Here is a 26372-nt window from a genome sequence, read left to right as displayed (position 1 = left end):
TCCAGCTGGCAGCATCAGGACTGGGTGTTTTGTACAAGCCCTGGGGACTGGTACTTGTGGTTGCTGCACTAGCTATATATATTCAACAGATCCTTTGCAAGCTGGAACCTTTCAACAAGAGTCTTATTCCACCTAACTCTTAAAGACAGGGCTTCATTTTAAAACTGAACAATTCCATGGGAGAAAGCCATTTACAAAAGCCATGCAGTCAATAGATCCTAAAAATCAAAGGGCATTCTTACCTCTAATTCTAACCTACAGTTAATAATTTTCTCTTTTCTCCAGATTGTTGAAGCAACACTTCTGATTGCCAGCTACATTAACTGTCGTTCGACTCCTTCCCTGCTGTGTTCCACACAGCCCTCACGAAGCCAAGCACCTGCCAAGAAGCCCTGGGAGACTGAAAATCGGTGCTTTTTTCCTTCTGTGCCCCGAAGCACAAAGGGGCCCACCCTGCTCTAAGGGCTTGTTCCACATGAGCTGATTTTGTTGGTTATATACCACAGATTAATGCAGGCTCTGATTCCTTTTCCATAATAATAGATAAAGGTCCTTAGAGGTAGAGGCAGTGTACTTTCTCTTTAAAAAAAAGTTGATTTGGGGGACTGTGTGGGAGTTTCCTTTCTGTTACACATTCCATCCAAAATACCATTCCTCAGGTCATTTGCCTGCACAGTGCTCCAGTCATTACAGCTGCACTCATTCTTCCATCTTCTACTGTACTGCCTTACTTTACATGTACATATATTTTCTTTGATCCCTCCCATTTTCAGATTTCAAACAACATAAACTTTTGTGTTATTGCTCAGACATAAAAGAAAGACATTGCTAAGAAGGAAGAGGAATTAAACTCACAAGAATAATTCTGATGCAAGTCAAGGGTGATTTCAGACCTGAAATAGTGAGTATAGAATTAGAGTTCAGCAGTACTTAAGAGTATTTTCAACTTTAAATAAAGGTGGAAGCCTAGGGTCCTTTTGTGTTGAGTACTGGGAACACCTGGGACCTGGACAGTGTCAGAGAATGCCCTGGCACCTACAGGACCGGTGCCTTTTGGAAACCGACACTGTTCCATGCAATAGATGAACATCAGATTGCTGTTGCAGGGCAGGGCTCCGTGTGTCACATGCTCCACTCTCAGACAAGCACTTTCTAACACTTCTGATAACCACTGTTGTAGATGTGTCTGGAACTGCACATTATCTCAGAAAAAAGAAGACAAGGCAAGCAAATTTTGTACTTTTTCTGTCTTTCAGCAACTAGGACAGATCTTCCCAGACAAGCTCTGCCATTCTGACTTGACAGAAGCTGCTTCTTTTAAACTCCTGCTTCCTTCATGTACTGTAAGCAAGGAGGAGGTAGTCAGCAATTGTGTACTTATGTTCTTCTGACTTTCCTAAAGAATGTTGGTAGGTTTGATTTTTTTTTTATCTGTTTCAAAGTGACTTCATTATGAGAAAATTATTGAATTTTAAACAAATAAAGGAAAAAGATAAATTCTTCATAAAAAATCTAAATCTACTTAGTTTAAGTTCAGCTATTTTGAGAAGCATTCTAAAAAAGCTAAGGAAGAAAAACTGCACTTTGGAAAGTACCACATTCAACTTCATAATAATTATGCATTCATGGGCAGCTTTCCCAAATTAAAACAGTATTAATCCAACCACTGGACCAAAGTCAGTAATAGCAAACCAGTTATTTGCAAATAAACAAACCAACCATACCAGTGTTTTTACTCCTTAGTTCCTGCCACCCAACCTTGGCACATCCAACTAATGCACATGGGGGAGCCGATAGATCAAGGATTTTTTTCATGCTTATGATGGGTGCAAGGCCACAGACTAAAAGAGAAGAGCAGGGGGCAGACAAAATTTGTTCTAAGCAATCCCTCATCAGCATCTTTGTAATATAAAACAAAAAAACCCAAACAACCAAACAAAACAAACCCAACCCCAAACCATCCTCTGGTGAGTTATAGAAACAGTATGGCAGACCTAAGACAGGAAAAGATTCTGTGAACAGTGACCTGATTTGCACATGCTGTAATGTACCCACTTGTTATGAATTTAAAGACCATCCCTTGAAGGTACAGAGAAGGGTAGAAGTTTTCTGAGCCGAAAATAACTTTGAAAAGATAGTTAGTAATTTTTGTTTTCCCTTAGATACTTTCCAGTCTCTCTATGTCCTGATAGTAGCTTGTATTTCCCCTCTCTCTCACAATTATCTTAGTACAGCTGTGTCAGATAGAATACACAGTGTTACTCCTCCTCACTCTATCACCTGTGCCTGACAATTTCTCCTGTATCTGAAGGGCAGTTTGACAATTTGCTTCTGGTATCCCACCAGTAACAAAGCTGCTTCAGAATAGGGTGGAGCTGTCATCACTGCTGGGGACACTCAAGGCATAGAAGTCCCCAGGCTGTATTTCCTCGTGTCCTCAGAGACTTGAGGAGACTTGTACCAGGACAAACAGGAAGCAGAGATGTGAAATAAACAGCAGCTCTCCTGAAACTCATTATTTTTTGCCACAACTGCACTTTAAATTGAGAAGCATGATACACAAAACTTTCTTTCTTTCTTTCTTACTTCTTAAAAATATTCACCAATACTTGAGTGTTTCAGGGACCACCCCACTCTGATGGATGCACACACCCCTCCTATTTATAGCTTACCTGTCTTCAAACACCCCACCCTGTGTAGATACCAACTTTGTATGATTCTTTGGTAGAGAAAATAATTTTTTATTTTAATCAATGCTTTTGGCAATGACTGTTAATGCTGCATAGAGTAAGATGACAAAAGCCTTTGTGTTCCTAACTGCTGTGTGTAAGTAAAAGGCTGTCTGGAAGATACTGTGAGATTTCAGTTTTGTCTTAATAAAATGCAGCTCGTGAATTAATAACCATGAATTAAATGTGTAGTATTCTCAGAATGAAATAAACTATTTTAAAAGCCAAAATATTCTTGATGGAAACAAAAATGAACATAGATTGTGTTTGGTATCCAGGCACAAACCATAGCTGGTATAAACCTGCCCTAGACTGATTCCTTGTTTCTCTCTGCTGATTGTCTCTTAGCTTAAGTGGACAACTACACCATGTGTACAGGATGTTTACTCCTTCAAAAGATTGCTGAAGCTATCTTTCAGACTTCTTGCTGTGACACGGCTTCTTGGTAATTTCTTCAGTGCATGTCCTGAGGACTTCATAGGACTTTTACAGCATAGTCAGCACTCCCAGCACAGTCTTGAGCCCATGACTCTGTCCACTCTGTTGAGCCATCTTTTCTCTTCTGACACAAAAGGCAGTGGCACATCCCCAAGCTGCTGCCTTTCACTTGGACAACGAGAATACTTCTGTGACATGAGCTAACTAACCTCTGTCTTTCAAACTTCGTAGGACTGTGGAAAAAAAACCACAAATCCCCCTATCTCTACCTTATTGCATGATGGTATGGTGCCAAGTGTTCATTTACAGATTATGTGGACAAGCATGGTACAGCATTGTATGCAAAATAAGCATGAATCCAGGCCCCTGCCAAGTGGGTTTAGCTTTTGACACTTCAGTCACCTCATTAATATTACTAAGGAGTTGTGGAATATAGAGAGAAAAATACCAGTTAAGTGTTACAGTAACTTTTAGCTTATCAACAAAGAAGAATTTCCAAACCTTGAGTTACTGCAAAGAGCACAGATTAATAAAACTTTATTCACGTTGTCATTACCATCATTTTCAACAACACATGTGCCTCATATTCTGAGAGTAACTCATGTGGCCCTTTAAATGCCACATCCTTTCCATGTCCCATGTCAACAGGCCCTGTCCCATTCAGCAATGGGTTCACATTTTCCCTGTGCTCCTTTTGACAGTTAAGCACTTACTGAAACCATTCTTGTTGCCTTTGACATCCTTCAACTGATTCATCGCCAGCTGGGCTTTAGCTTTTCTAACTGCATCTTGAACAGTGTTGCTATATTCCTCCCACATCACCTGTCCCTAATTCCACCCTCTGTACACTTCCCTTTTGTGTTCAAGCATTGCCAGAAACAGCTTGCTCATCCATGCAGGCTTCCTAGTATTTCTGCTCCACTTCCTGCTCATTTGGATGGACTGTTCTTGATCTCAGAAGAAATGATCCTTGACTATCAATCAGCTTTCTCAGATCTCTCTTCCCTCTAGGGATCCCATCACATGGGACTCCTTCAAGCAGATCCCTGAAGAGGTCAGTCTTCAGATCTCTTTTATGTTTATTCCATTAAACATAACTGAATGCAACAGTTTAATTTTCTGGTTTTGTCCTTCTGAAATTCTCCTGTCTTCAGGAAGTTACTATCTGATCCCACACATCAGCTTTGGTATTTAGAGTGTGATTTTCAAATAAAGGGTTAAATAAAAAACAAAACATGCATACTTATGGCAGTCCAGCAAGGTTATTTTCTAATTTTAGCATAATTTTCAGATGCATGAAACAGTAAAAAGTGGATGCATTTTCTTGTCTCCCTTTGCCCTATTTCCCCATAATTCTTTTCTGGAGAGGCAAGAAAAAGCTTCTTTTGTCTGAGCCTAAAAATTTCTGCTAATGGGGCAGATTTTCTTGCTTTTCTATGTGTCCCTCTGAGTCCTGCTGAAAGTTTGCTGTCTTTTTTTCAGCTATTTTATTTCACTTGATTGTGGAGCTGTCTTCCTCTGCTCCAGGATCTCTTGACAACTTTTGTACACTTCTATCAAGCAGTCTAGTCGTGGCTTGGAGCTCTAGAAGTCAAACAACAGAGAATCAGGCTCTGAACTGAAACGCCAATTAATTTTACCCAAACAGCAAACAGTGATCAAAGTACAATGATTTTTCAGCAATTCTAACCTGGACCAGCTTAAAACCAGCAAGGAAGTGAAAGTTTCACGGTCCCACAGTCCCTATGATCCTATGACTTTTGAGCTCCCACAACAGCATTACTGTGTGAAGTCCATCAAATGCCTCCTTGCAAGAGTTGCTTGAGAGAACAAAAGGTCAAATCAGTGCAGTGAGGCTCCTGGGCTGAGTGACACAAGAAATTGTATTTTTGAAGGCTGCCATAACTTAGAGAAACCCAGTGAAGGAGACACAATAAAGGTACTAATCATTGCTCCTTCAAAACTAACATACTAACTTGCATGTTAAAATAATTACAGACAGGCACTGCATTTCAAAATGGAAGAGTTCCATACCTCCTATGCTGCTGGAGTCAACTCTACCAGTGCTAAGGCATTTCCATTAAAACAAAGCTGGTCAGAGTTGAATGGTAAAAAAAAAAAAAAAAAAGAGAAACAATACAGCAATACAGATGCCAGGCAGACATGGAAAGCAACATATCTAACTAATATCAGGTACTTGAATGCAGCTATCTGGAATTTAGTAGTTGTTGATTTCCAGCAAATCTACTTTTCCCCTTGTTTATATGTGAAATATCTAATTTATATTACTGTTACTAAATATCTAATTTATATTACTGTTACTAAAGATCTTTACAATTGTGGGACTGAGTTAGCAGAAAGTGTAAATGGAATAGACTATTTATACTCCTAAGTATTCAGACTGACTGTATACAGTCACAAAGTGTTGGCAGATTACAAAACAGTCACCAGCAGCAGGTGAATTAAGGACAGAGAGGGCTCTACAGCTCAGCAGTCTAAGAAGTGAGGTACCTCTGTGCTGCTTACCACCCCTCATGGATAAGGGCACTGTTGTGTTAGGCATGAACACACACAAAGCAAATCCATTCCAAAAATGGGATTATGAACAGTCAGAATATGTTAGCGAGAGAAGAGAGAGGGGAGACGAGGTAATGGCAACACAAACAAGTTATGATACATTAAACAAATTGGTCACTGCTTGTACCATGATCTTTGTCAGCAGGGCAGGCAGGGGACGTCCTTCCAACGCCAAGGAGGATTTATGAGAACTTTTGGTACACAGAGCTAAGGGAAAAATCAACTGCAGCACATTGCCAGAGTTACGGTGGTAACTGAGCACAGGACTGCACAGAAAGCTCTACAAGTCCTCAGCACCCTGTGGGAGCCAAAGACTTTTAGTTCATGCAAACTCCTGGCTGGGTTCAGATTGACACAACTCCCTGCTGTTTGAATGGAGAGCAAATGAAAAAACCCATCCCCACTAAGTAGTTCTGTGAGACTTCAAGTGCCACCCACCCTGACGGCCCAGCCAGAGAAAGGCAACTGTCACCAGCTACTGTAGCAGAAAAAAAGTATGCTCAGACAACTGATGCACACACAGAGACTACCATCTGGATCTCTCCACCATTCAGTCAAACTCACCTGAAAGAGTGGCACAACCTCAGACACTCCCTGAGGATCTTCAGGGTCCTGGAGGAGGATACACAGGTAGTAGATAACTTTTTGCTACAAGACAAACAGACAAAAGTCACTGGAATATAAAAGTGCTATCAAACCGCCTGGAGTTAGCACAGGAATAGGATCTGTTTCAACTCACTGGGCTGAAGGCAAATCCTGCCAGGTCACAGTCAAGTCTACAAATTTTTATCAATAGCTTTCACTCAATAAAGAAATAATTTTGCCTATTTTTTTCTATTAAGTTTTTAACCTGAAAAGAAGACACTCTAGCTGGAAGGGTAAGGTCTGCTTTTCTACAGGAGCTTTCTAGAAAACCCAGGCAACAGGAAAAACGATTGTTTGTGTTGTCATAGCTTCTCATCTCCATCCTGATTACATATGGAGCTGGACATCAGGATTTGTAAGAACAGCATAATAGAAAGAACTAAACCCACTAGCTCAATGCCAGTGGCATTATCCAAGGGATGGATTTGGCTTTTTGAGGTTATTTGTTTGGTTTGAGTTCTCCTTTGAAGGTGAGAGATGACAGAGTAAGGAGAAAAATCTGAAATAAACCTCCTGATGCTAGTAAATCAATGGATGGTGCTGTGTTTAATTGCTCTGGTAAATCATGCTCATGAAAATACACTGGCTGTGAGTGTGCCCAGACACAAGAAGACAGACTTAGTATGATTACCATATGGATGGCTTCATTGATAACCACATCCTTCACTTGCCCCATCTCAATGAAGGTTGTGCTCTCTTTCCCTGAGGCATAGGCTGAAGTCACCTGAATGCCGAGTGAGCCGATGACCAGCAGGGATTCCTGGTCAATCTTCACGAAGTGCAGGTAGATGATCAGGCCAATCAGCGTGATGAAGATGGCAGCAGAGAGCACCAAGCTGTTCTGTAACACAAGCCAAGAAAAGGCAGAGCTCTGGTACTACAATTACTTTAACACAGCTTTAGAGAAAGTAAAATTGCACAGTAAATTGTATATTAAAGCTACAGGTGCAAAGCATTTTTACTTAGGTAGAGTCATTTTATTCACCTGACTGGCTGATATATATGTAGTGAAGTTTAAATCAGTCTTTGCAGTATGCACTAAAAGAAGTGGGAGCTGAAACTAATAATTGCAAGAAAATTCTATTTCCTTCCAAGTTCAATGCAGAAATCTCAATCCAAACAAGCCACTTGTGTCAATGAGAGTGCATTATGCCAAATTCTAAAGATGATGTCACTGACAAAAAAGTGTTGTGAAATGTTTACAGGAACCAAGGGTGGATTTTCACAGTGGAGGAACTCTCCTTCAGGATAAACACTGCCCTGGTGGTTTTCTTACTATGAACTGCCAGTCTAAACTTGTTCAAACCTCAGCCTCTTTTTGCCTTAAATACCAATGCAAAGAAAATCTGCTTTATCCTGTACTTTTTCTAAGGATCAATGTCTTTTGCATGCTGCAATCCTGGGACTGCTGTTACATTTTAACATATAACTGATGACACTGTAGTCCCCAGTAAGTCATCTGAAGACCTGGTAATAAATTCTAAAGGTCCAAAACCTACCATCTGTTTCTGGTACAGGTTTTAGAGAACTCCAGGCCATTTACCCACTAATGAGAGTTATAACAAACACTTCCTAAAGAACTGCACAGCCCCACCATTCAAGCTGAGCCTGTACCACCATGTGAGTTAAGAAGCCATGGCTTCAGGAAGTATACAGGACTTCTCCAAAAGTTTGCTATTACAGGGGAAAAAAACAGTCATGAAGTACAAATAGTGAAATCCACAAAGAGAGAGACTTTCAGACCCGATTTCCTGGCAAAAGGAAGAATTGCAGTCACTTGCATGTAGGCTGCAGGAGTGTGTGTAAAGGCAAGCAGGAAGGCAGTGGGTGGTAACCCAGTGTATGCTTTCATGAAAAATGAAACTCAGACATGAGCCATCTATTCCAGTCTGACTCCTGACAACTGACTTATAATGCAATCTCTATCTTCATTTCTTAGGAAAGATTACTGAAAAAAATGGATGTGCAACAGTCAAAGCATGGGTCACAGTGACCAGCTTCTTTGGTTAAGCTACTGAATTCAGTCTGGACATAACTGATCTGGGTCCAGTTTTTGATAAATCCAAAAGCATTAGTTTAAACATCAGCAAATTTTTAAATCTGTACTGCAAACGTCTTTCCGCCTCAGCTGTGAAAACTGATGACATTCATGGTGCAGTGCTAAGTCGCTCAGAAAAAATCCTTTTGGAGATTAAAAACCATTCACCTTCTTCAATTCCTCCTTAATTTCAGATTCTCACAACTCATCTCTCCAAGTGAGCACGTTTTATTTGGACTCACAAGTATGTGCCAGGCATCACTCAGCACGCAGACATAAATCTACCCTATCTGTCTAAGAGGCTACAAACCAAGAGGCACCCGAGAAGACACCGGGTAAGCGGGTGGCAGCCCGCGGCCCTGAGGCTGGCACAGCTCTCCCTTTGCCAGCACACCCCACCGGCTCGCCCGGAGCGGCGCTGAGCGCCTTCCCACGGGCTGCGGCCGCCCTCCCTGCCCCGGGCGCCCCTAGCCAAGGCTGCCCAGCCCACGGGACTCCCGCGGGGCCCCGCTGCGACAGCGGACAGGGGCTGAGGGGCGCAGCCGGGCCGGGCCCGAGCCGCGGCGGGGCCGGTACCTCGCAGAGCGCGAAGAGCCCGTAGGCCGCCAGCCAGACGGCGGAGGTGGCGGCGCTGAGCGAGCGCAGCTGCAGGCGGGGGCCGCGCACCGCCAGCTCCCGGCACGACGCGCTGTGCTGGCGGCGCCGCAGCGCGATCGGCACCCCGGAGGCCGAGAGAAAGCGCCGCTCCTCCGCCATGCCGGGCAGGCGGGGCCCGGGCCGGCCGGCCTCCCGCGGGAGGAGCCTGAGCCGACGGCCGGCTCTCGGCTCCCGGCTCCGCTCGCTGCGGGCCGCCCGGGCCGCAGGGTGGTGCTGCCAGTGCCCGCTTGTTGTACCTCGCCCGGCGTCCGTCCTTAATCCCGATGACATCAGCGCTTTCTGCGGTTTGCACATGCTGACAATTCATTGCTTGCTCCCTCTGTTTATGGAGTATGAGTTTTAAAGGGCACACGGGTTAGTGGTGCTGCACGTGTCTCTTGCCGTGATGAAGAGACGGAGGTTTTCATGGAATCACAGACTGATAAGGGGTTGGAATGAACCTTAAAGAGAATCTAGTTTTACACCACCCGCCTTGGAAAGGGACACCTCACACTAGACCAAGTTGCTCAAGGCCTTATCCAGCCTTGCTTTGAACACTGCCAGGGTTGGGGCATTCACAACTTCCTTGGGCAACCTGGTCCAGTGTCTCAGCACACACAAAGGAAAAAATTTCTCATATCTAACCTAAATTTCCCCTTTTTCCATTACTCCTTGTCCTATCGCTACAATTCCTGATGAAAAGTCTCTCTCTGGCTTCCCAGAAGGCCCCCTTTAGATACTGGAAAGTTTCTATGAGCTCTCCATGCAACCTCCTCTCCTCGAGAAGGTTGTCTTTCCCCCCTTTGTCCTTACCATCTGCAACTCCATAAATGTATTTTCTCATCTGTACCACACTTAGCTACAAGGTCTTTAGATTTTTTTCCCAAGGTTTAAAGCAGAGTTTTCTGGTCGTTTGCCATCTAAATACATGGTAAATTGGAGACTTGGCTTTGCATAGAGACTTGATGAGTCTTTGTACTGTGTTCCCTTTAAGGCATTTCAGTTATTACTTCATGTGACTTACATGGCAGTAATACAAAACTACAGCTCTGTGGCTTTCAAACTGCCATTCTGATTTCTTTGGCATTTTTATTTTTTTCCCCTTCTACCACAGTTTTTGAGCGTTAGCTTTAATCGCAGTTGCCATCTTTCTGTGAGCAATTTACTTAATTCATGGTATTGTCAGAGCTCTTGGGTGGATACTATATATATAAAAAACCTGTTAATTTGTTCTCACAGGGGCAGCAAAGGAGTCTTAAGAGACTGAAAAACCAAGGGGCATCAGAGAATCACTACCAAGGTCTTGGCTTTGCCTGGACGAGTGGCTGATGGCTGCCATCCGTGGGCAATCTTGTGCAGTACGTCCAGGATCTCACTATGACACAAGAGACCGGGTGGACGGATGGGCTGAAGGGGAAAAAAGTAACCGCAGACAATGAACTGCAGAAATGGAGAAAAAAATACTGAAGTTCAAAAGAGGATGAAAGAAGTTCATCAATGAAGTAAAAAAGGACAAAAACCCAATAAATTGAAAACCGGCTTTTTAAAGAGGGAAGAAAGGTTTGAAATGGCAGGTGAGAAGGACTGAAGTAAATAAACATGAGTTATGACAGCTGGTATGAGAGCTTCAGAGGTGGGGACAGGAAGAAAGGGAAAGAAAAATCAGAGTAGGAGGTAGAAGAGGTAAAAGCACTATGAACAGCCAGGTCAGTAAACAGGACAGAACGAAACGTGAGCTCCTGGAGGAGTGTTAACAATAATTCACATTCACAAGGCATGGGGGAGCTACTGACATAGAGACGGGAGAACTTGGAAATCTTAAGAGGAAAAAGCAAAACTGCTTGGATTTTTTTGTGTGTGTCACTGGCAACTCCCTGTTTAACCATTTTTGTGCTCTGTCATGTCATGAACTATAAGCTTGTCTTTCAAGCTTCTACAGAAAGACTGCACATTCGACAGTGGGAGTCATCTTGCCTTTCACAGAAGGGAAAGATGGGGACTTTGTTTTTAACTCATTTGTTAATCATCCTTCAAATGTGCCTCGAACAGCTGGAGACCTCTGAGAATCGTCTCAAGCCACGATGTGCTGGACAGGTGGTCGTTCAGTGCTTTATCAAGGCCATCAGGTGATGAGCGTCACCCGTGTTTCTCCAGCGAAGCCAGGGGGCAGCGCTCCCGCACGGAGGCTCCCGAGCTCGCTGTGGCCAGCCAGGGAGCCCGGCTGAGGTGCTGTTCGTCTCCTGTGTCCAGGCGGGGCGGGTGCGACAGCGGCTGCCCTCGGCCTGCGGTGGTGCGGCGGCCCCGGGGGGCCCGGCAGCGCTGCCGCACCGGCGGGAGCCCGAGGCGGCCGCAGTGGAAAAACCCCGGGCGGCCGTGAGGGGAGCGGGGCGGGGCCGCGCGCGGGGGGTGGGGGGCGGGACACACCTCCGTGCGCGCGCGCTGCCGTTGGCCGGGGGCGCGGGGGCGCGAGGGGCGGGGCGGCGGCGCGCGGGGGGCGGGGCGGAGCGCTGAAGAGAGCGGGGCGCGGGCGGCGCGCGGCCGCAACAGCATCAGCATCGCCCCGCCATGGCCCTGCGCGAGCCCCTCGCCCGCCTGCTCCGCGCTCGGCCCCTCAGCCGGCCCCTCACCGCGCTCCCGCCGCGCCGCCGGGCGCACTCCGTGGCGCTGGTGGGAGCCCCGCTCTCCAGGGGCCAGGTGGGCATCGCGGGGGGCGCCGGGTGCCGCGGTCGCCCTGCTCCCGCTCCCCGGCGGGGCTTGCGCACCTGGCTGCCGGCAGCGCTGTCTGACGCGTTCTCCTCTCTTTGTCTCGCAGAAACGGGGAGGAGTGGACCACGGCCCCGCTACCCTCCGCGCCGCGGGGCTGGTGGAGCGGCTGGCCGGGCTCGGTGAGCACTGCGCGGCGGGCGGGGGTGGCGGCGGGGCTGCGGGGCTGCCCGCATCGCCCTCTCGCCTCTCGGGGCAGCGTGACTCAGCCGCTCCCTGCGGCGGGGGCAGACGGCTCCTGCCTGCCGGGACCCACGGAGCGCACCGGCGATGCCCGCAGCCGTGCGGAGGTGCCGGCGGGGACAGGCTCGCCGCATTCCGCACGGGAGGAGCCACACGGGGCCCTGCGGGGGTCCCGGAACAAAGAGCGGCCGGTGGTCCCGGCTGCCCGCAACAGCGGGACGCGCAGCGAGCGCCGCACCGGCACACGGAGCGTGGGCTGCTCCCGTGCTGAGCCGGGGAAGCGAGAGGCGCTTTGCAGCGCTGTGTGCGCCTATGGCATCCCGACAAGTAACTGTGATCCTCGGCGTATCACACGCTGTGCGCTTTGCCTTTTCTTTTTTATTCCCTTCTGCGTTTGTTACCAGGTTGTTCCTGAAAGATTCGTATGCTTCTAGGTGATGAAATTCAGAATTTTCTGGAGAAGTCCTCAGTTTTATGTATGAGGTCTTGTGTGAAGTCTTTGAAAACGCTTGCAAATACCACCCTGTGAACTGGCCGTTTCTGGTCTTTTTGTGCAAGCAAATCCATGGACTTAATTGTGATTCAGCTTCTCACATCTATTACTTCTGCAAGCTGAGACCTGCAGAAAGCTTTACCACAGTTATTAGAAACAGGACACAAGGGATAGAAACTTGTAAAGCTTAACTGTGTCTTGGAGAATCTTTAATCTAAAGAGTGTTACTGAAAATGGTGTGATGAGGATGGATTGCGGGGATGGACCACAGAAAGAACCAATATCTGCTCCCTGGGTGGTTAGTGTCAGTGGGGATTAGAGAGATAATTGCCTAGTAACCCTCCAGCAATTTTATTCTGAATTTAAGAACTCTTCAAAACAGAAACAATTGTTCTGTGCAGCCCTGTAGGCATATCCTGCATATCTTATGATTCACAAGCTGAAAAGTCCCAGTTGGCAGCCAAATGAGTAGATACTCTTTTTCTCACTTGTTTTGAGCAAAGTACAGATACTTGCTGTCGTTGGCAGTACTTAAATTCTAGTGAGCAAGCGCTATAACCTCAGCAAATGTGTCAGTGGACATCAAAAAGAGCTTTGTACTGGAATAGTTACTGAGCCTAAAGTTTATTTGAAACTTGCAAATTGCTAGGCTTGAAAGGAGGATGCTCTTCTCAATAAGCCTGTAGGCAGCAGATTATTTTGTATCAGTGACAGAATTTTATACTTTAAGGCTTGGAGTTCTCTTTCAAGTGGTTCAGAGCTAATGTTTCCACTTTGTAAGAATTCTTTGATGAAAACTCCAAACCCACAAAACCCAACAAAATTTAAAACTAGAAGAGGAAGCCCTCTCGTTTGCCTGACACAAGCTCACTTCAATAGGAGCTTGAAGAAGGTAGAAAGGGAAATTTGAGCCCTTTCTGGATTCCAGCATCAAAATGTTGTGGGGGTGGAAATGAAGCCAGGTAAACTAATTTAAACAAATACTTTCACTGCTCAATTTCTTATGAGTTGTTTACTCATCAGTCAGTTATGCACATGGAGATACCTTCTTGCTGTTCCCTTACAGTTTTTAGAGGCTCTTCCTTCTGCAGTTGCAGTTTCCTATTGCTGGTGTGTTCTTCCATGGGGTGGGGTTGGTTTGTTTTTTAAGGTGGTGTTGATTTCTATTGCTGCCTAAATCTCTGCAGCCCTTTTAAGAACAGGTTCTGCTGTGAGGGCCCATGCTGCAACAATGACAGTCACCAGCACGCCCAGAGGAGGGGTTTGCAGTGCAAGGACAGCCTGCTTGAGGGGAGGGTGCTGGATGGAGGAGGATGCTGCCATGTAGCCTTTTGCACCGTACACATTTGTTGTTCATGGAAACTTAACAAATTATTGTTTTTATATGTGGGCTGCTTGTTTTTCTTCTCTGGGATGCCAGGATAGCTTTGGCTGCAGTACTGTAATAGTGCCATTGTTTGGAGTCCTGTGGTATGCTGAACTGGCAGTAAAATTTAGCTGCTTTCTCCGTCTGTCTAACACTAGGAATCTTCTGCTCATACTTTTAAGAAGACCACAGTATGAATGGAGCCATAGTATGAGTCTAATTATTAATTTGGACAGTCTATTTATCTGTTTTATTATAGGAGTTAATGATTTTGAGGGATTCTTGATTGTTTTCCAGGAACAGGCAAATTGTATTGCAGCAGACCAGGTTTCTCCTTTAAAAATAAATATCAATTGTCTAAGACACAGGGCTTCTTCATCTGTACTGGATGCTGTTCTGAAGCATTTGTGACCACAGGGTCTGTGTATGTGAGTGCATATAGAAAGTGTTTGTTACATGACCCCATTGCCTGCTTGGAGATGAAAAAATGCTATAAACTTGATTTTCCTTGTCATTACCAGTTTGAAACCAAGTATGAAATGTGGAATGATGCTTCCCAGTACAAGAGTGAGGCTAGATTCTGGGCCATCTAAAGAAGCACAGATGGGGGAAAGAAGCAGTATTCCTCTGCATTAACAGTAACTCTGAAAATTGCCCTCGCTGCCTTTCACATGGAGGAGATTTCTGGTGATCAGACTCTTCTCTTTGCCTGAAATGTTAAAGTTTATTTATTTTAAGTTTTGATTTATTCATTTTCCATTTGTAATTCAAGTTCATCTCATGCTGTAAAAAATGAAGGTGCTCTGGAGGGTTCTCCAAAAGGCAGCATTTGGGTAGTAAGATGCATATACTGTGTGTTGCTTTGAATAAGAAGCAGCCACATGGCTCTTCACATGTTTTTCTGCCTTATTTAGTGACTTCTGTTGATAGTGCTCCAGCCACATCAGAAAGAGTGAGAACACTAAACTTTTGTTTCCACTTTGCTTTCACTGTCTGGTGCATTTTGGGGGGGTGAGGGTGGTGGAATTTTATTATTCCTTTGACCCTATCCTAATTTCTGTTCTTTCATAGTCCTATTGCAGTGTTCTGAGCTGCGATTCCAATTTCTATTTTTTGGGGGAATCCCTCCCTTGGCAGATTCTGTGACCATACTTACATGGTACAGTAATTTCTTAGCTGCCTCAGTCAATGACTGCCTGTGAACTGCTTGTTTATGCTTAGGCTGAAATCCGAAGAGGGAGCACGGAGGCAGGTGTTGTTGCTAGTCTGTACCAAAGTGTCAGAGATGAATCTGAGCCACCAATCTGACTTTTTTTTCCCTTGTCAGGAGCAGAGAGATCACAGTTACCTGTTGGTACTAGCTCAAGGGGTACTCAGAGTTACTGTAGCAGGAGTCCCAAGCCAAAAGCAGTGGGTGTGTAAGCCTAGCAGGACTAAATTAAAGTATAATTTACTCTGCCTGTGGGGATTTTTATTCACCTTGGAGATGTTTGTCTTTTGGCTTTGCTTCCTTTCCTAAGGGAAACTAAAATATTATCAGCTGAAAGGACATGTTGCCAAAGAAGTAAAAGTGCCATGTGAAAACAGAGGCCCCCAGCTCCTTGGCCTGGGAGAGAAAAGGGTGTAAAGCATGTAGGTCTGTGTGTTGCTCTAACAGCAAACAGAAATGGGTGCAGTATGTGGTGGCTTTTGGACTTTTTTTGGCTAGGAGTGGGGGATATAGGTGGCAGATACATAAGCTGCTGAAGGTGCAAAATACGAAGTTTTTTAAAGTGAGAATTTCTTGGGCCTCTCCTGTTTGCTGCAGATTAGGCAGAGAATCTGATCCAACTTCAATCCAGAGTTTTGCCTAATCTTTTTACTTGAGGAGAGAAAGGCCTTACTCAGTTTTATACTTAATAGAGAGCTACTGTTTCTTACTGTAGCCTGTGAGGTGACTTAGAGCATCTGTGCTGCTGCTGGCACAGGAACAACTTTAGTGTAAAATTCCTTCCCAAGTATTCATTCTTGTGTGTTGACTGTTGTTGATTGCTGAATTACATTTTTTTGGTCTTTATTTAGAGCTGCATGCAGCTGGGTTGCTGACCTTAGTCAGGCTTGGATTTGGGTTAGTGTAGGATTGATTAGCAAAGTTTTGATCTGAGTTGCTGCCTTGACAAGCTGGTGAACTGCAGAGACACGTGGCTTACACACAGAGGAGAGGTGCACGTGTCAGAGAGAATGAGCATCATATCACCATTCTTCTGTTGGACTGGAAAAATTCCTCAGTCATAGGCTTCATGAGGTCAGTGTAGTGACTCAGAAAGGAGTAACCTCCTCTAAAAGAGGAGTGGAGCCGTTAATCCCTGTGTCTCTGGAGTTACACTACTGCTTTGCCCAAATCCATTGGACTCCTGTTGACATCTGCTGCCAGAAATAGCAATTCAACTTTGCTTCTTCACCAAGACAGCTCATATGGTTAGTATCACTGTTAATAAATCATGAGGCAGCTGCTTCTACATATCTCCCTTTTTTTGTCCACCTAAATCATCTTCAGTAAAGAGTTTAGAAGTAAGATAAACAGTTTTTTAGTTATGCACCAATTATGCATAAATAAGTATAGGTGCTGGGATTCAGCAGATTTGGACTGGCAAGAGTTGCGGCTGCATTGTTGGGAACATAATGTTCATCAGTCCATCCAGTAAATGTGTTTAAAAAGTTGCCTGTATCCCTGAAGAATTTGACAAACTGTACCATTCTGCTTGCCCTGTATTTGGACTGAAATTGGATTTACATGTTAGAAACAAGATCTGTCAGGAATGGATTCTTGGATTCTAGCTTTGTTTTGCACTAGCTTTTACCTCAGTTGTTTCTCTTCACAACTCAGTATTTTAAACTTAAACTTGTAAAGACATTAGTACAGCCAGTCAAATATCTCTAATCTCTAGAATTCCAATAAACTCAATTTGTTGTACCGATAACCCCAAGATCTGGCTTTTTTTGAGTTATGTTTTCTGCTGTTGATGAAGTGGGAGACAGGCAAAATTCTAAATAACTGCTGGCATTTAAGCAGCATGTTATTTAGTTAAATCTCTGCATTGTTGAGGTAAGAAATGCTACTGTTCATCTGTTTTTATTTCTGATCACATCTGGTGCTAGTACTGTCAAAGCTAAGTATTCATGTGCTAGGAACATCCTCAGGACCAAAAATCAGTTTAGATATAACACAAAGAGGTCAGACTAACAGCTTCTTCTCTACAAAGTAGAAATAGGAATGCATTTTTTTAATCCAGGAACACCCTCTCCCCCTCCTTTTCCCCTGAAACTAAATGGGTAAATGGCAGTCCTCTTCTCCTTCCTTTCCCTTAGACACAAGCATGCCCAAACAGTTCTGTTTAATATCAGTACAACATACTTATGTAGCACTGCAACTTATTTCTGGAACCAGACTTAATTACCTCTTTTTGTTTATACAGAGATAAAGATCCATGGGACTCTGCTATTCTTGTTTATCTCTCAAATGTGGATTAGCCATGATTGGTTACCTTCAAAGACCAGTGGTTTGTCAGAAATCAAAGCACAGCCAAAGGGGCTGATTGTACCTGGCGTTTGCAATGAGTCCTTGAAATGATGCCACTTGTCAGGATGCATCAAGGGCGGGTGCTGCTCTACTCTGTGGGGGAAGGCAGCCAGGAGCTGCCTCTGGTGAGCTGGCAGGCAGAAGGAGCCCTGCTGGGGTTTTGGAGCAGAGCTGCTTTGAGGAGGCCTCACTAAGGCAGTGTTCAGGTTGCATCTTCCCAGCAGAGCTCGTTGGCTGTCTTGCCTTGAGCAGGGGAGGCTGAGCTCCCTGGGGAGTGTGCTCTGCTGTGCTCAGCTCTGCTCAGCAGCTGCACTTTTGCCTTTTGAGTGCTGTACCTTCCATGTTTGCATGAGTACAGGTAGCCTTGGAAGCCAGGAGAAAAATGCCAACACTGAAAATAGAGTCAGAGCAGTCCTTGCAGTCAGGTGATTCTGATATTCCCTTCCCCATGCTGATGGAGCACACAGTCTGCTTTGGAATGAAAAGCTTTGTCAGCCATCCATTGATTGGATGTTTGTTTTTGTCTCCCATTTGGCTGGTGCATACTCGAGGTTGCACTCTATGAAATTGGCTTTAAAAGAATCTTTGTGAATTTGGGGTAATTGTTCTGTGTGTCAGCTTAGTTTAAATACCTTTAAAAATAAAGCTAGGCTGGTGAAGATCAGAAAAACCTGAATTATTTCTTCCTGATCTTTAAATAAAGGGAGACTAGGGTGAAGGACCAATGAACAGAGCTCTTGGTTTTTTTTTTTTTTTATTTATAGTGATTCCCTTTATCCTAGATACTTTCATATTATAAAATTAGTTTTAATACATGACTTAGCTGAATTTCTACACCTATATAATTCTCTTTGGATTGGAGTACATTTAGATTACATTCTGGTTTAATTTTTTTTACTATTAATTCTGTTGGAGGAGTGGAGTTATTAGGGGGGATGCACAAAGGGAGGTGACAGAGGGAAAATTAGGTAATGAGTTGGATTTTGATCTGCTTTACAGTACACATGATCTATTACTACTTTTTCATTTGAAACTTTAATCATGTGTCTTGTTGTGGACTCGCAAGACCAAGAGACCTATGGCAGGTGTATGCTTATGTGAATATGGTATGGAGGACTGGTTTTGGATGAAAGGTGGAAATTTCTATTTAACACCACCTGCTGAAAAGCAGGGAATGAAGCACTGAAATAAAAAAAAAAAATAAATACCAAAAAACCCAAAAACCTACAGACCAACAACCCACCAGATTTCATTTGTATACGAAGAAGTGGTCAGATGTTAGTTTCTCCCAGCTGGTTAAGAGGGAAGAAGAGGATTTCAGTAATCTCTAATATATTTTACTCTCCCTTCCTCTCAGGTGTTACCTGCCTGGGTTAAGGAATGCAGTGTAACTGTTTACTTTTGTAACAATCTAAAGCACAAGGTGCTTATTGTTGAGGAAAGCTCTTTTGGCAGTGTGATGCTCCTGGCTGTGAGGGCCCCATTGTGGTGCTGTCAGGAGCTGTGCCTGGGTTAAGCTTATTTGAAGGGAATTAGAACATGTGCAGGGCTTGGTGGTGCTGTGGCACACGCAAGAGCTGCACCCGTCTCTCTGATGCAAGCCACAGTGCAAATGTTTCCCAACACCTCAGAGTGACGTTTCTGAAGACCTTTCAAGGTCAACTGCACTGAATTTCATCAGAGATTAAAGTTATAAGCCATTTTCAAAGGAAATGAGGTGGCCGCTTGATTTGGGGTTGGAAAAATAATTTTTGGTTCCCTTTATGCAAGGGACATCTTGACTACAGACTTGGGGCAGCAGTTGGAATTGGGTTTGCTTGTTGCTTTTGTAGGAGATGAATTTTTTTTTAATATTTACAGCTACAGAAACTTTGTCTTAAACCAGACCTTTCAAAATTTCAAATAAAAGGATGGGAACTGCTCATGCAAGAACTTTCCTTTTAGGATGTGAGATTTTAGAGCTGAGAGGTATCTGTTGGGCCATCAACTGTGTATCCAACCTATATATATACCTATATATAACCTGGTATATAGCTATAGCTCTTCTAGCAGATACCTGTTCAGTTTAAAGAGAAGTAGATGCTGTGCAATGAAGTTCCTAGCAAGCAGGTTATGACTAAATTAGGCTGCAGAAGTCTGTCACTTGCAGTGGGAACCTTGCTAGCCTAATTTCCTATTCATGTAAAATGAAAGCATGCACTTTGTGTAGTTGTAATGCACACACGCCCTGGATAATTCTGGAGGGTTAAAACTGCCTTAAAAAAAAAAATCTTCAGAATGCATTGGTCATAATGAATTGAATAATTTGTTTGCTGTTGTGAGACACATTTTGACAGTGTCTCTCAGAAAGGATTACAAAGTCCCCACCATAAGCTAATGGGTATATACTGCAAAGAAGGATAGTAACCTGGTTTCATTCATGTGAAGTAAAATGTTAAGTTTGCCTATAAACATTTTTCATAATAGTCATTGCATCCTAAAAGGCCTTTATGTGTTTGTGGTGGTTTAGTAAATGGTGCTATAGCTGAGAAAACAGTTTGCAGGAGCGATGCTTGCATGTGAGCAACTTTGTATATAACATAGTATGAAAGAAGGTCCAGTAACTGTAGGGTTTCCAGATTCCTTTGACAGTAGTTCATCCAGGAGAGGATTCACTTTTCCCACTAATTTAGGTTTTGGGGTTTTTTTAAGTCCAGTTCAGAAATGCCCAGTGTAAACCAGCAGTGTTGGGAGATCAGTCCTATCCCATGTTCCTTGTGCTTTTGTTCCAATTCCCATCTGCTGCCTTGCAGAGCTGTTATATTTATGTGAATGTGCCATGGGGCAATGTCAGCCAACAGCCTGGCTCTGCAGAGCTGAATCTCCTACTGGCAAGTTTGCTGCTTCTGTTGCTGGTGCCATTTCCTGCTGGAGGAGGATGGGGGGAGGCTTTCTGTGCTGCTGCCCAGATGTTTTCCAGTGAAATGCCACCTGACGTGAGCTGCCTGTTTTTACAGAGGACAGTTCTCTAAATCTATGCAGGAAAATTTCTGTAGTAACTGCTGGCTACTGTGTATATTTTGCTTATGATAGGAAGTGAACTTCAGACGTGTCATACAGCTTGCTGAAAGATGTGTTATGTCCCCAGTGAAAGATTATCAAATCATTCACTAATGGCAAAATAACTGAGTTGAGCATGACTGATACATCAACAGCTTATTTGAAAAGGCATGCAAGGAAGCTTTTTCAGGTATACACTCAATTTGTTGGTGTTTCTTTGTTTGGTGGTGTAAGGTTGTTTTTGTTTCTTTTTTTTTTTTTTTTTTTTTGGTTGGTTGATGTTTTGGGGTTTTGTTTTGTTTTTGGTGAGTTTTTTTCTGTGTGTGATTTTTTTTTTCTTTTTTTAAAAAATTTTTATTTAAAGTCTAAGGCTCCTGAGTAGGAATAATGAAGATTTGTTCTACCTGATACAAGTAAGGTTCTGGCTGTGCAGGCTGGATAAATGACAGCTTACTGCAGGTTGAATGCCTCTGTGATCTTTCCCTAACCTGTTCTGGTCAAAAGAAATTAACCCGGGAATGACCTAGTGTGCAAACCATTTCAAGCTAATGTATTAATTTTTTGGCTGAAATGTGTCCCCAGCACCCCTGATGACAGAGGGGGCATTGAAGCCCTGAGGATTGCACTCTGAGCTGGCTGTGCTTTGTGGCAGGCTGCTGTGCATGTGCAGTGTGGGTTATGTAACTGCACTCTGGGCTCCTGCTCAGACTGACACCTTTATCTCCTTTGGATCTCTTTCAAGCTTCTGTAACACAAATAGATTACTCAGACCTGCTTTTTTGTTTACCTCATTTCAAAAAGGGATCTCTGCTAGAACAAGGGTGTTGGTGGATCTGACTTGTATGTATTTGGTTGCTATAAATTTCCTGCACTGTTGATAATTGACTAATGAGTCAGACATAATATATTTTTCATTTGAAAGTAATTTCTGGTAGGGCTCGAAATTGTGAACAAAAGACTTTTGATCACATTTAGTTTTATGTTCTTACATTACTAGCAAAATGTTTGTGCTTCTTCCTCCTTAAGTACTGTATGGTACTTATGGTGTGTTTCCATTTAAAAGAACTTTAATCCTGGCTAGACCTGACCTGCTTCAGTGACAAATGGTGTGGATGCTGTGCTTTCTAATGAGTGTAAGGAAGCTGGCTTTCCTGTCTGCCCATAGCGTTTTCTGCCTTTCAGAACCTGAATCTGCTGCCTTTTAAAAGGCTCCATATATTCTTGATGTTAACTTTTGGTGCTGATTTGAAAAGCTGTTCTGTTTTTAAGTATTAGTATCTGTATAAAACAAAGAGTGTCCCAGCTAGCAAAGAAAGTAAATGGACATTGCTTGGTGAGGTAGATTGAAAAATCTTTCACTAATGGCCAAATAACAGCAAAATCCCCCAGATTGCACAGCAGTACAGCATGTCTATCCATGAGCAGTTTCTGTGCACAAATAATGTAGTCGAGGGAGCTTTGATTTAAGAAATAAACTTAAATCTATGTGCAAGCAGGCAGATGAAATGGAAAACAATTCAGATCTTTAAGTTATAGTCTAATAGCTGAGATTCCAAATAGAAGCTATGTCAAATTATTGAAGTAGTTACTGATTTATTGAACTGTTTTTCTTTTTTCAGTATCATTAAGACAAATGTGCATGTTGATTTAATCTCTAGTATCTGGTCATTTGAAAAACTGTGTACAAACTGTGGACTTCCCACACTTTGGGATATCTAAGTACTGTGACTTTCATTCTCTGTGCACTGTCTATTCACTAAGCTTTCCCTTTGCCCTAAGGTCATTAAATCCCAGTTTTCCAAACACTAGGCACCGTTAAAAGAAATAACAGTAAGAGAAGATATTAATGCTTGAGTATTGGATTAGCATGTACTTCTGAGATTAATAAGATAGCTGGCTGAAAACATTCCTTATCACCTTGGGAAACCTGAGCTGTCCTCTGCAAGCACGTAAGTGCAGTGGGCTTGGAGACAAGGGATGCACAAAGCTGAGAAAATAAACTGCTTCAAGGTTCATGGACCCTAACTGAACTTTAGAAGATGGTAACAAAAACTGAAGACATCTATCATCTTTAACAGATAAAAACAATTAGAGGGAATTACGAGTACCATGTGTTCAAAAAGTAGACAAGATTGCAGAATTCTGCAATAACACAAAAATAATAACACAAAAGTGTTAAGCTATATAAGCCTGATGTGATCCTGAGAAACAAATGGGGTCTTTTATTCAGAAGCTGAACCAAGTCTTTTTGCTCTACAATGGGATCTTGGAGGTGGGCAGGGTAAAGCAGAAACTACTAAACACTTGCTACTTCTCTAAACACACTTGCTCAAATCTGCCACGTGTGGCCTGCCTTGAGCATAACCTGGAGAATTTTAACTCATTCCTTCAAGGAATCAGTCAGTGCAAGGAATGATGGCATAGCTGGATCTTTGCTTTGTACTAGTCTGAAGGTGGAGCTTTGTGATAGCATTAAACGAAGTTGTTTTTCATCCTTTAATGGATAAAATACTGTCATGTGCTTGTATGTCCTGTAGGAGAGAACAAAACCCAAGTTGTATAATTTCTTCCATCACACTGTAAAATGTGTTGTCCTGCAATGTGTAACTCACTGCACATGGCTCCCAACTGCAGATTTATTTCATACGCACATCAGAGGTATTGGATCAAAGGCATTATCCCCTTGTACCAGAGTCTCTCCAAAAGGTCTTGATACCCATTGGAGTCTTGCTTCCAAAGCTTGGTCCCAGGCATGCTCAAGTACTTTAATCAAAGTTTGAAATACTGAAACGTGTAGCAGTGTGCCCATGTGGGAGAAGTAGCCTTGCAGGATGACGCAAATTAAAAAAACAACTTGTAACATTTTCTGAACGTCTTGGAACTCACTTTTTTCTGCTTCTGCACAGCACTAGAATAAACAGGGGGTAGAAAATGTAGTGGTCAGAGATCAGATAGCACATTCAAATCTGAACAAAATGGGCTCAAAATTCCAGAGCCTTCATCCTGTTGCTTAATTAGGTATTGTCTGTGGGAGGAAAAAAAAGCAGTTGGGTACCCGTGCTGCCTTCTGAAAAGCTGGCAGTGGTGTGTCATGGTCCTGCTTACTGCTTTAAGTCACTGCAGAGAATGTGTTATCTGAGTTGCTGGGACATCTATGCAATCCTTCCTGGAACAGCTGTGCTCAGCTGACATTGTTCATTTGCAAATAGCCCAATATCTGCCCACCTCTGTCCCTGCTCTGAAATGTATGCTTGCCTACTTCCCAGCACAAAATCTGCACAAGTGACTCAATAAAATGTCCTTCATTCATGTCACCAGTTAGAAGTCCTTTTAAAATAAAAATGTCATGTATTTCTTAAGTAAGCTTTTATGCAATATCCACCAAGCAAATTCACAGAGCCAGCTTCCTAGACATTTGACTAATGGCTTAGTGGAAATTAAGCAGGAACCCAGAGCCCCAAGGCTGTTTCTTCATGTTGACTTGTCTTAAATTTTTCAAATTGCCCCATTAAGCACAGGATGGCTAAGGGCAAATGTCACCTCTGGCCTGGATGCTTTGAACTGCAAACAGCCTGGTGTTTCTGAGGAGTGAAGGGGACAGGCATGATTGATATTCAGGGTGGTCTTATTAAGCCACTGTTCCTGTAGCTGTAAATAGCTTGGGGCCTTTACTGCCCTCATCAGAGCCTGCAGTGAGAGGCCTGTCTCAAACTGAGAGTCTCTGAGAGGAAAGGCTGTGTGACACCCAGAATGTTCTCCGGTTCAACAGCCAATCAGTAACTGACAATGAAAGGCTCTCAAAGAGTTTGGGGATCAAAGTCCCAGAATTAAAATGCCTTCTAGAATATCTTGTGTTGAGGAAATGGGCAGGTTCTCCTAATAAAGCTCTAGTGGATTCTCCAATTGAGTTGCCTGGAAGTACTGTAAGAAAATTATATTATTTGTTACTTGGCAGTTTTGTGCCAGGATTTTTGGGGACCTTGAAAATGTAAAATAACTGTAGCTATAGTTAGTGAAATGTGTAATCCTTGGAATCTTTAAGCAGTTGAGCTTATTTGAGGCTATATACAGTCTGTCTAAATGAGAAGGAAGATGGTAATGCAGACTATAATTTTTCATGTTAGAATTTATCATGAAATAATTTTTTAAAAATCCAAGCTTTTTCTAAGTGACTTTTTATGATTCGCATAGCTCATTGCTAAATTTAAGCTGTCTTAAGCTTAAGCTTATAATGTTGTCTTAAACTTTCTAATTTGTAATGCTGTGACATTGCATCCCATGCAAATAGCCAAACGGATGCATGCCTTTCCCACTGTTCCTTTCATACATGCCCAACTGATTTTGAGCATTTCCCTGGGAAGGCATTTAAATAAGTCACTCTCTCCTTTTGTTGCTGTGTTGCCAGGATGCCAAGTGCACGACTTTGGAGATTTGAATTTCACTCAAGTTCCCAACGATGAGCTGTACAACAACCTGGTTTTGTACCCACGCTCGGTGGGCTTGGCCACCCAGATGCTGGCTGATGCAGTGAGCAGAGCAGTAGCTGCTGGACACAGATGTGTGACTTTGGGAGGTGATCACAGGTGAGCTGACCTAAAAACAATTAGTGGTTCATGCTGCAGGTCAACACTTGGAGTGCAAGAATGTAATTTAAGAAACAAGGGGACTTGGGGAACAGCTCATGGGTCGTTCCTTGGCAATACCTTAGGGATGGGCTTTAAGGATGGAACATAGAGGACAGCTGCAAGAACCTGACCTTCTCAGACAGTACTTCTTAGCTCCAGACTGGTCTGTGATCAGTTGTGTAGACACACAACTGAGGTTTTCCTCTTTGGGAAAGTTTGTGTCATCGGGTTCCTTCAGAGGAACTGCTCAGTTTCTTTATTGCGCAGTGTTTAGTGACGTGTCTCTTTTGCCCAATGTGTCTTAGGACAGGTTTGTAATGCCTACACACAGACAATTTTGCAATAGATCTTACAACAATGAATCTTTTTCCTCTTTTTCACTAACCTTTGGTCTGAGAATTGGTTGAAGATGGTAGGGCATGTAAGAAGGAATTGTGGGGGAAGGCGTCATGAGTAGAATAAAAAAAGGCTCGATTTTCTGGAGCATTTGTACCCAGAGCAGGCGAAGATTGAGTGTGTGGGAAGGGTGACAGCAGAGAGCTGTGGCTCATCTATTACTGTAGCCCTGTAGTTACTTGGCCTCCTGGAATCACAGCAGTGGCATGCCATGCAGTTTGTATGGGATGCTCCCTTGATTGTCACAGATGTCTGATGTGTGAAAATGTACCAACACGGCTGACTGAAGCTCAGAGACTCCCCTTTGTCCTTGTAGTTGTTGTGAAGGAGAAATGGTGACTAAAGACTTTGTTACTGTACTTGCAGCCTGGCACTTGGGTCTGTCAGCGGCCATGCACGGCAGCACCCACACCTCGGGGTGATCTGGGTGGATGCACATGCTGATATCAACACCCCTCTCACAACTCAGTCTGGGAGCCTCCATGGACAGCCCCTCTCATTTCTCCTACGGGAGCTCCAAGATAAAGTGAGTATCCTGATTGTAGTTACCCTACATGGCAACCTCAGAGCATTGCTCACCTTTGCTGATGTGAGGTTCTTTCTTACCTGCTGCACATGCAGATCTTTTCTATCCGAATACAAGGAAAAGTATCTATTACTGTGTGTGTACATGCACATACGTGCACACCTAAATACAAGTGCCACAAACACACGCAAACCCAGATACAGACACACTTAGAGACACCATGAGAAAAAGCTTTTCTTTGTGTTTGCACCCTGTGGGCTGCACAGTGACTCTGGTGCTGCTCCTGAGTCATTGAGGGCGTTGTTGCTGAGGCTGAGCAAGAACCTCCCCTGAGCCCAGCCTGTGAAAGCCCAGCTGAG

General features: G+C 43.6%; 3 protein-coding genes across 5 annotated transcripts in view; 2 read left to right on the top strand and 1 right to left on the bottom strand.

Annotated features, from left to right (window-relative positions):
- PLEKHH1 (pleckstrin homology, MyTH4 and FERM domain containing H1) overlaps window positions 1-2949 on the top strand; it is a 54125-nt gene extending 51176 nt beyond the window's left edge. For all 3 annotated transcript variants that reach the window (XM_064713968.1, XM_064713970.1, XM_064713969.1), the window contains exon 29: window positions 286-2949. In XM_064713968.1, the coding sequence (XP_064570038.1) occupies window positions 286-462 (177 nt within the window). In that variant the 3' untranslated portion in view covers window positions 463-2949. The remainder of the gene's footprint in view (window positions 1-285) is intronic.
- A 725-nt stretch (window positions 2950-3674) lies between these two features.
- Window positions 3675-9225, bottom strand: PIGH (phosphatidylinositol glycan anchor biosynthesis class H). The gene is made up of 4 exons (XM_064713971.1): window positions 9004-9225; window positions 7021-7230; window positions 6309-6392; window positions 3675-4751 (listed from the first exon to the last, which is right to left on the bottom strand). Exons 1-4 carry the CDS (start codon window positions 9181-9183, stop codon window positions 4650-4652), a joined length of 576 nt encoding a protein of 191 aa, XP_064570041.1. The 5' UTR covers window positions 9184-9225; the 3' UTR covers window positions 3675-4649.
- A 2329-nt stretch (window positions 9226-11554) lies between these two features.
- ARG2 (arginase 2) overlaps window positions 11555-26372 on the top strand; it is a 20137-nt gene continuing 5319 nt past the window's right edge. The window contains exons 1-4 of the mRNA XM_064713516.1: window positions 11555-11757; window positions 11876-11948; window positions 24872-25049; window positions 25854-26013. Coding sequence (XP_064569586.1) covers window positions 11629-11757; window positions 11876-11948; window positions 24872-25049; window positions 25854-26013 — 540 coding nt within the window. The 5' untranslated portion in view covers window positions 11555-11628. The remainder of the gene's footprint in view (window positions 11758-11875; window positions 11949-24871; window positions 25050-25853; window positions 26014-26372) is intronic.

This window comes from Zonotrichia leucophrys, chromosome 5 (genome assembly GCF_028769735.1).
Source record: "Zonotrichia leucophrys gambelii isolate GWCS_2022_RI chromosome 5, RI_Zleu_2.0, whole genome shotgun sequence".
NCBI classification, from domain to species: Eukaryota; Metazoa; Chordata; class Aves; order Passeriformes; family Passerellidae; genus Zonotrichia; species Zonotrichia leucophrys.
The sequence above is the reverse complement of the archived record's forward strand: the minus strand, read 5'-3'. Positions and strand labels throughout refer to the sequence as shown.

Bases quoted from the DNA above. Each gene is read 5' to 3' on its own strand.
- PIGH (XM_064713971.1), bottom strand. From the start codon at position 9,183: ATGGCGGAGGAGCGGCGCTTTCTCTCGGCCTCCGGGGTGCCGATCGCG. The intron at 7,231-9,003 runs GTACCGGCCCCG...CTTGTGTTACAG, and splicing joins GGCTCTTCGCGCTCTGCGAG to AACAGCTTGGTGCTCTCTGC. The intron at 4,752-6,308 runs GTGAGTTTGACT...TTTGACTTCTAG, and splicing joins AGGTTGTGCCACTCTTTCAG to AGCTCCAAGCCACGACTAGA.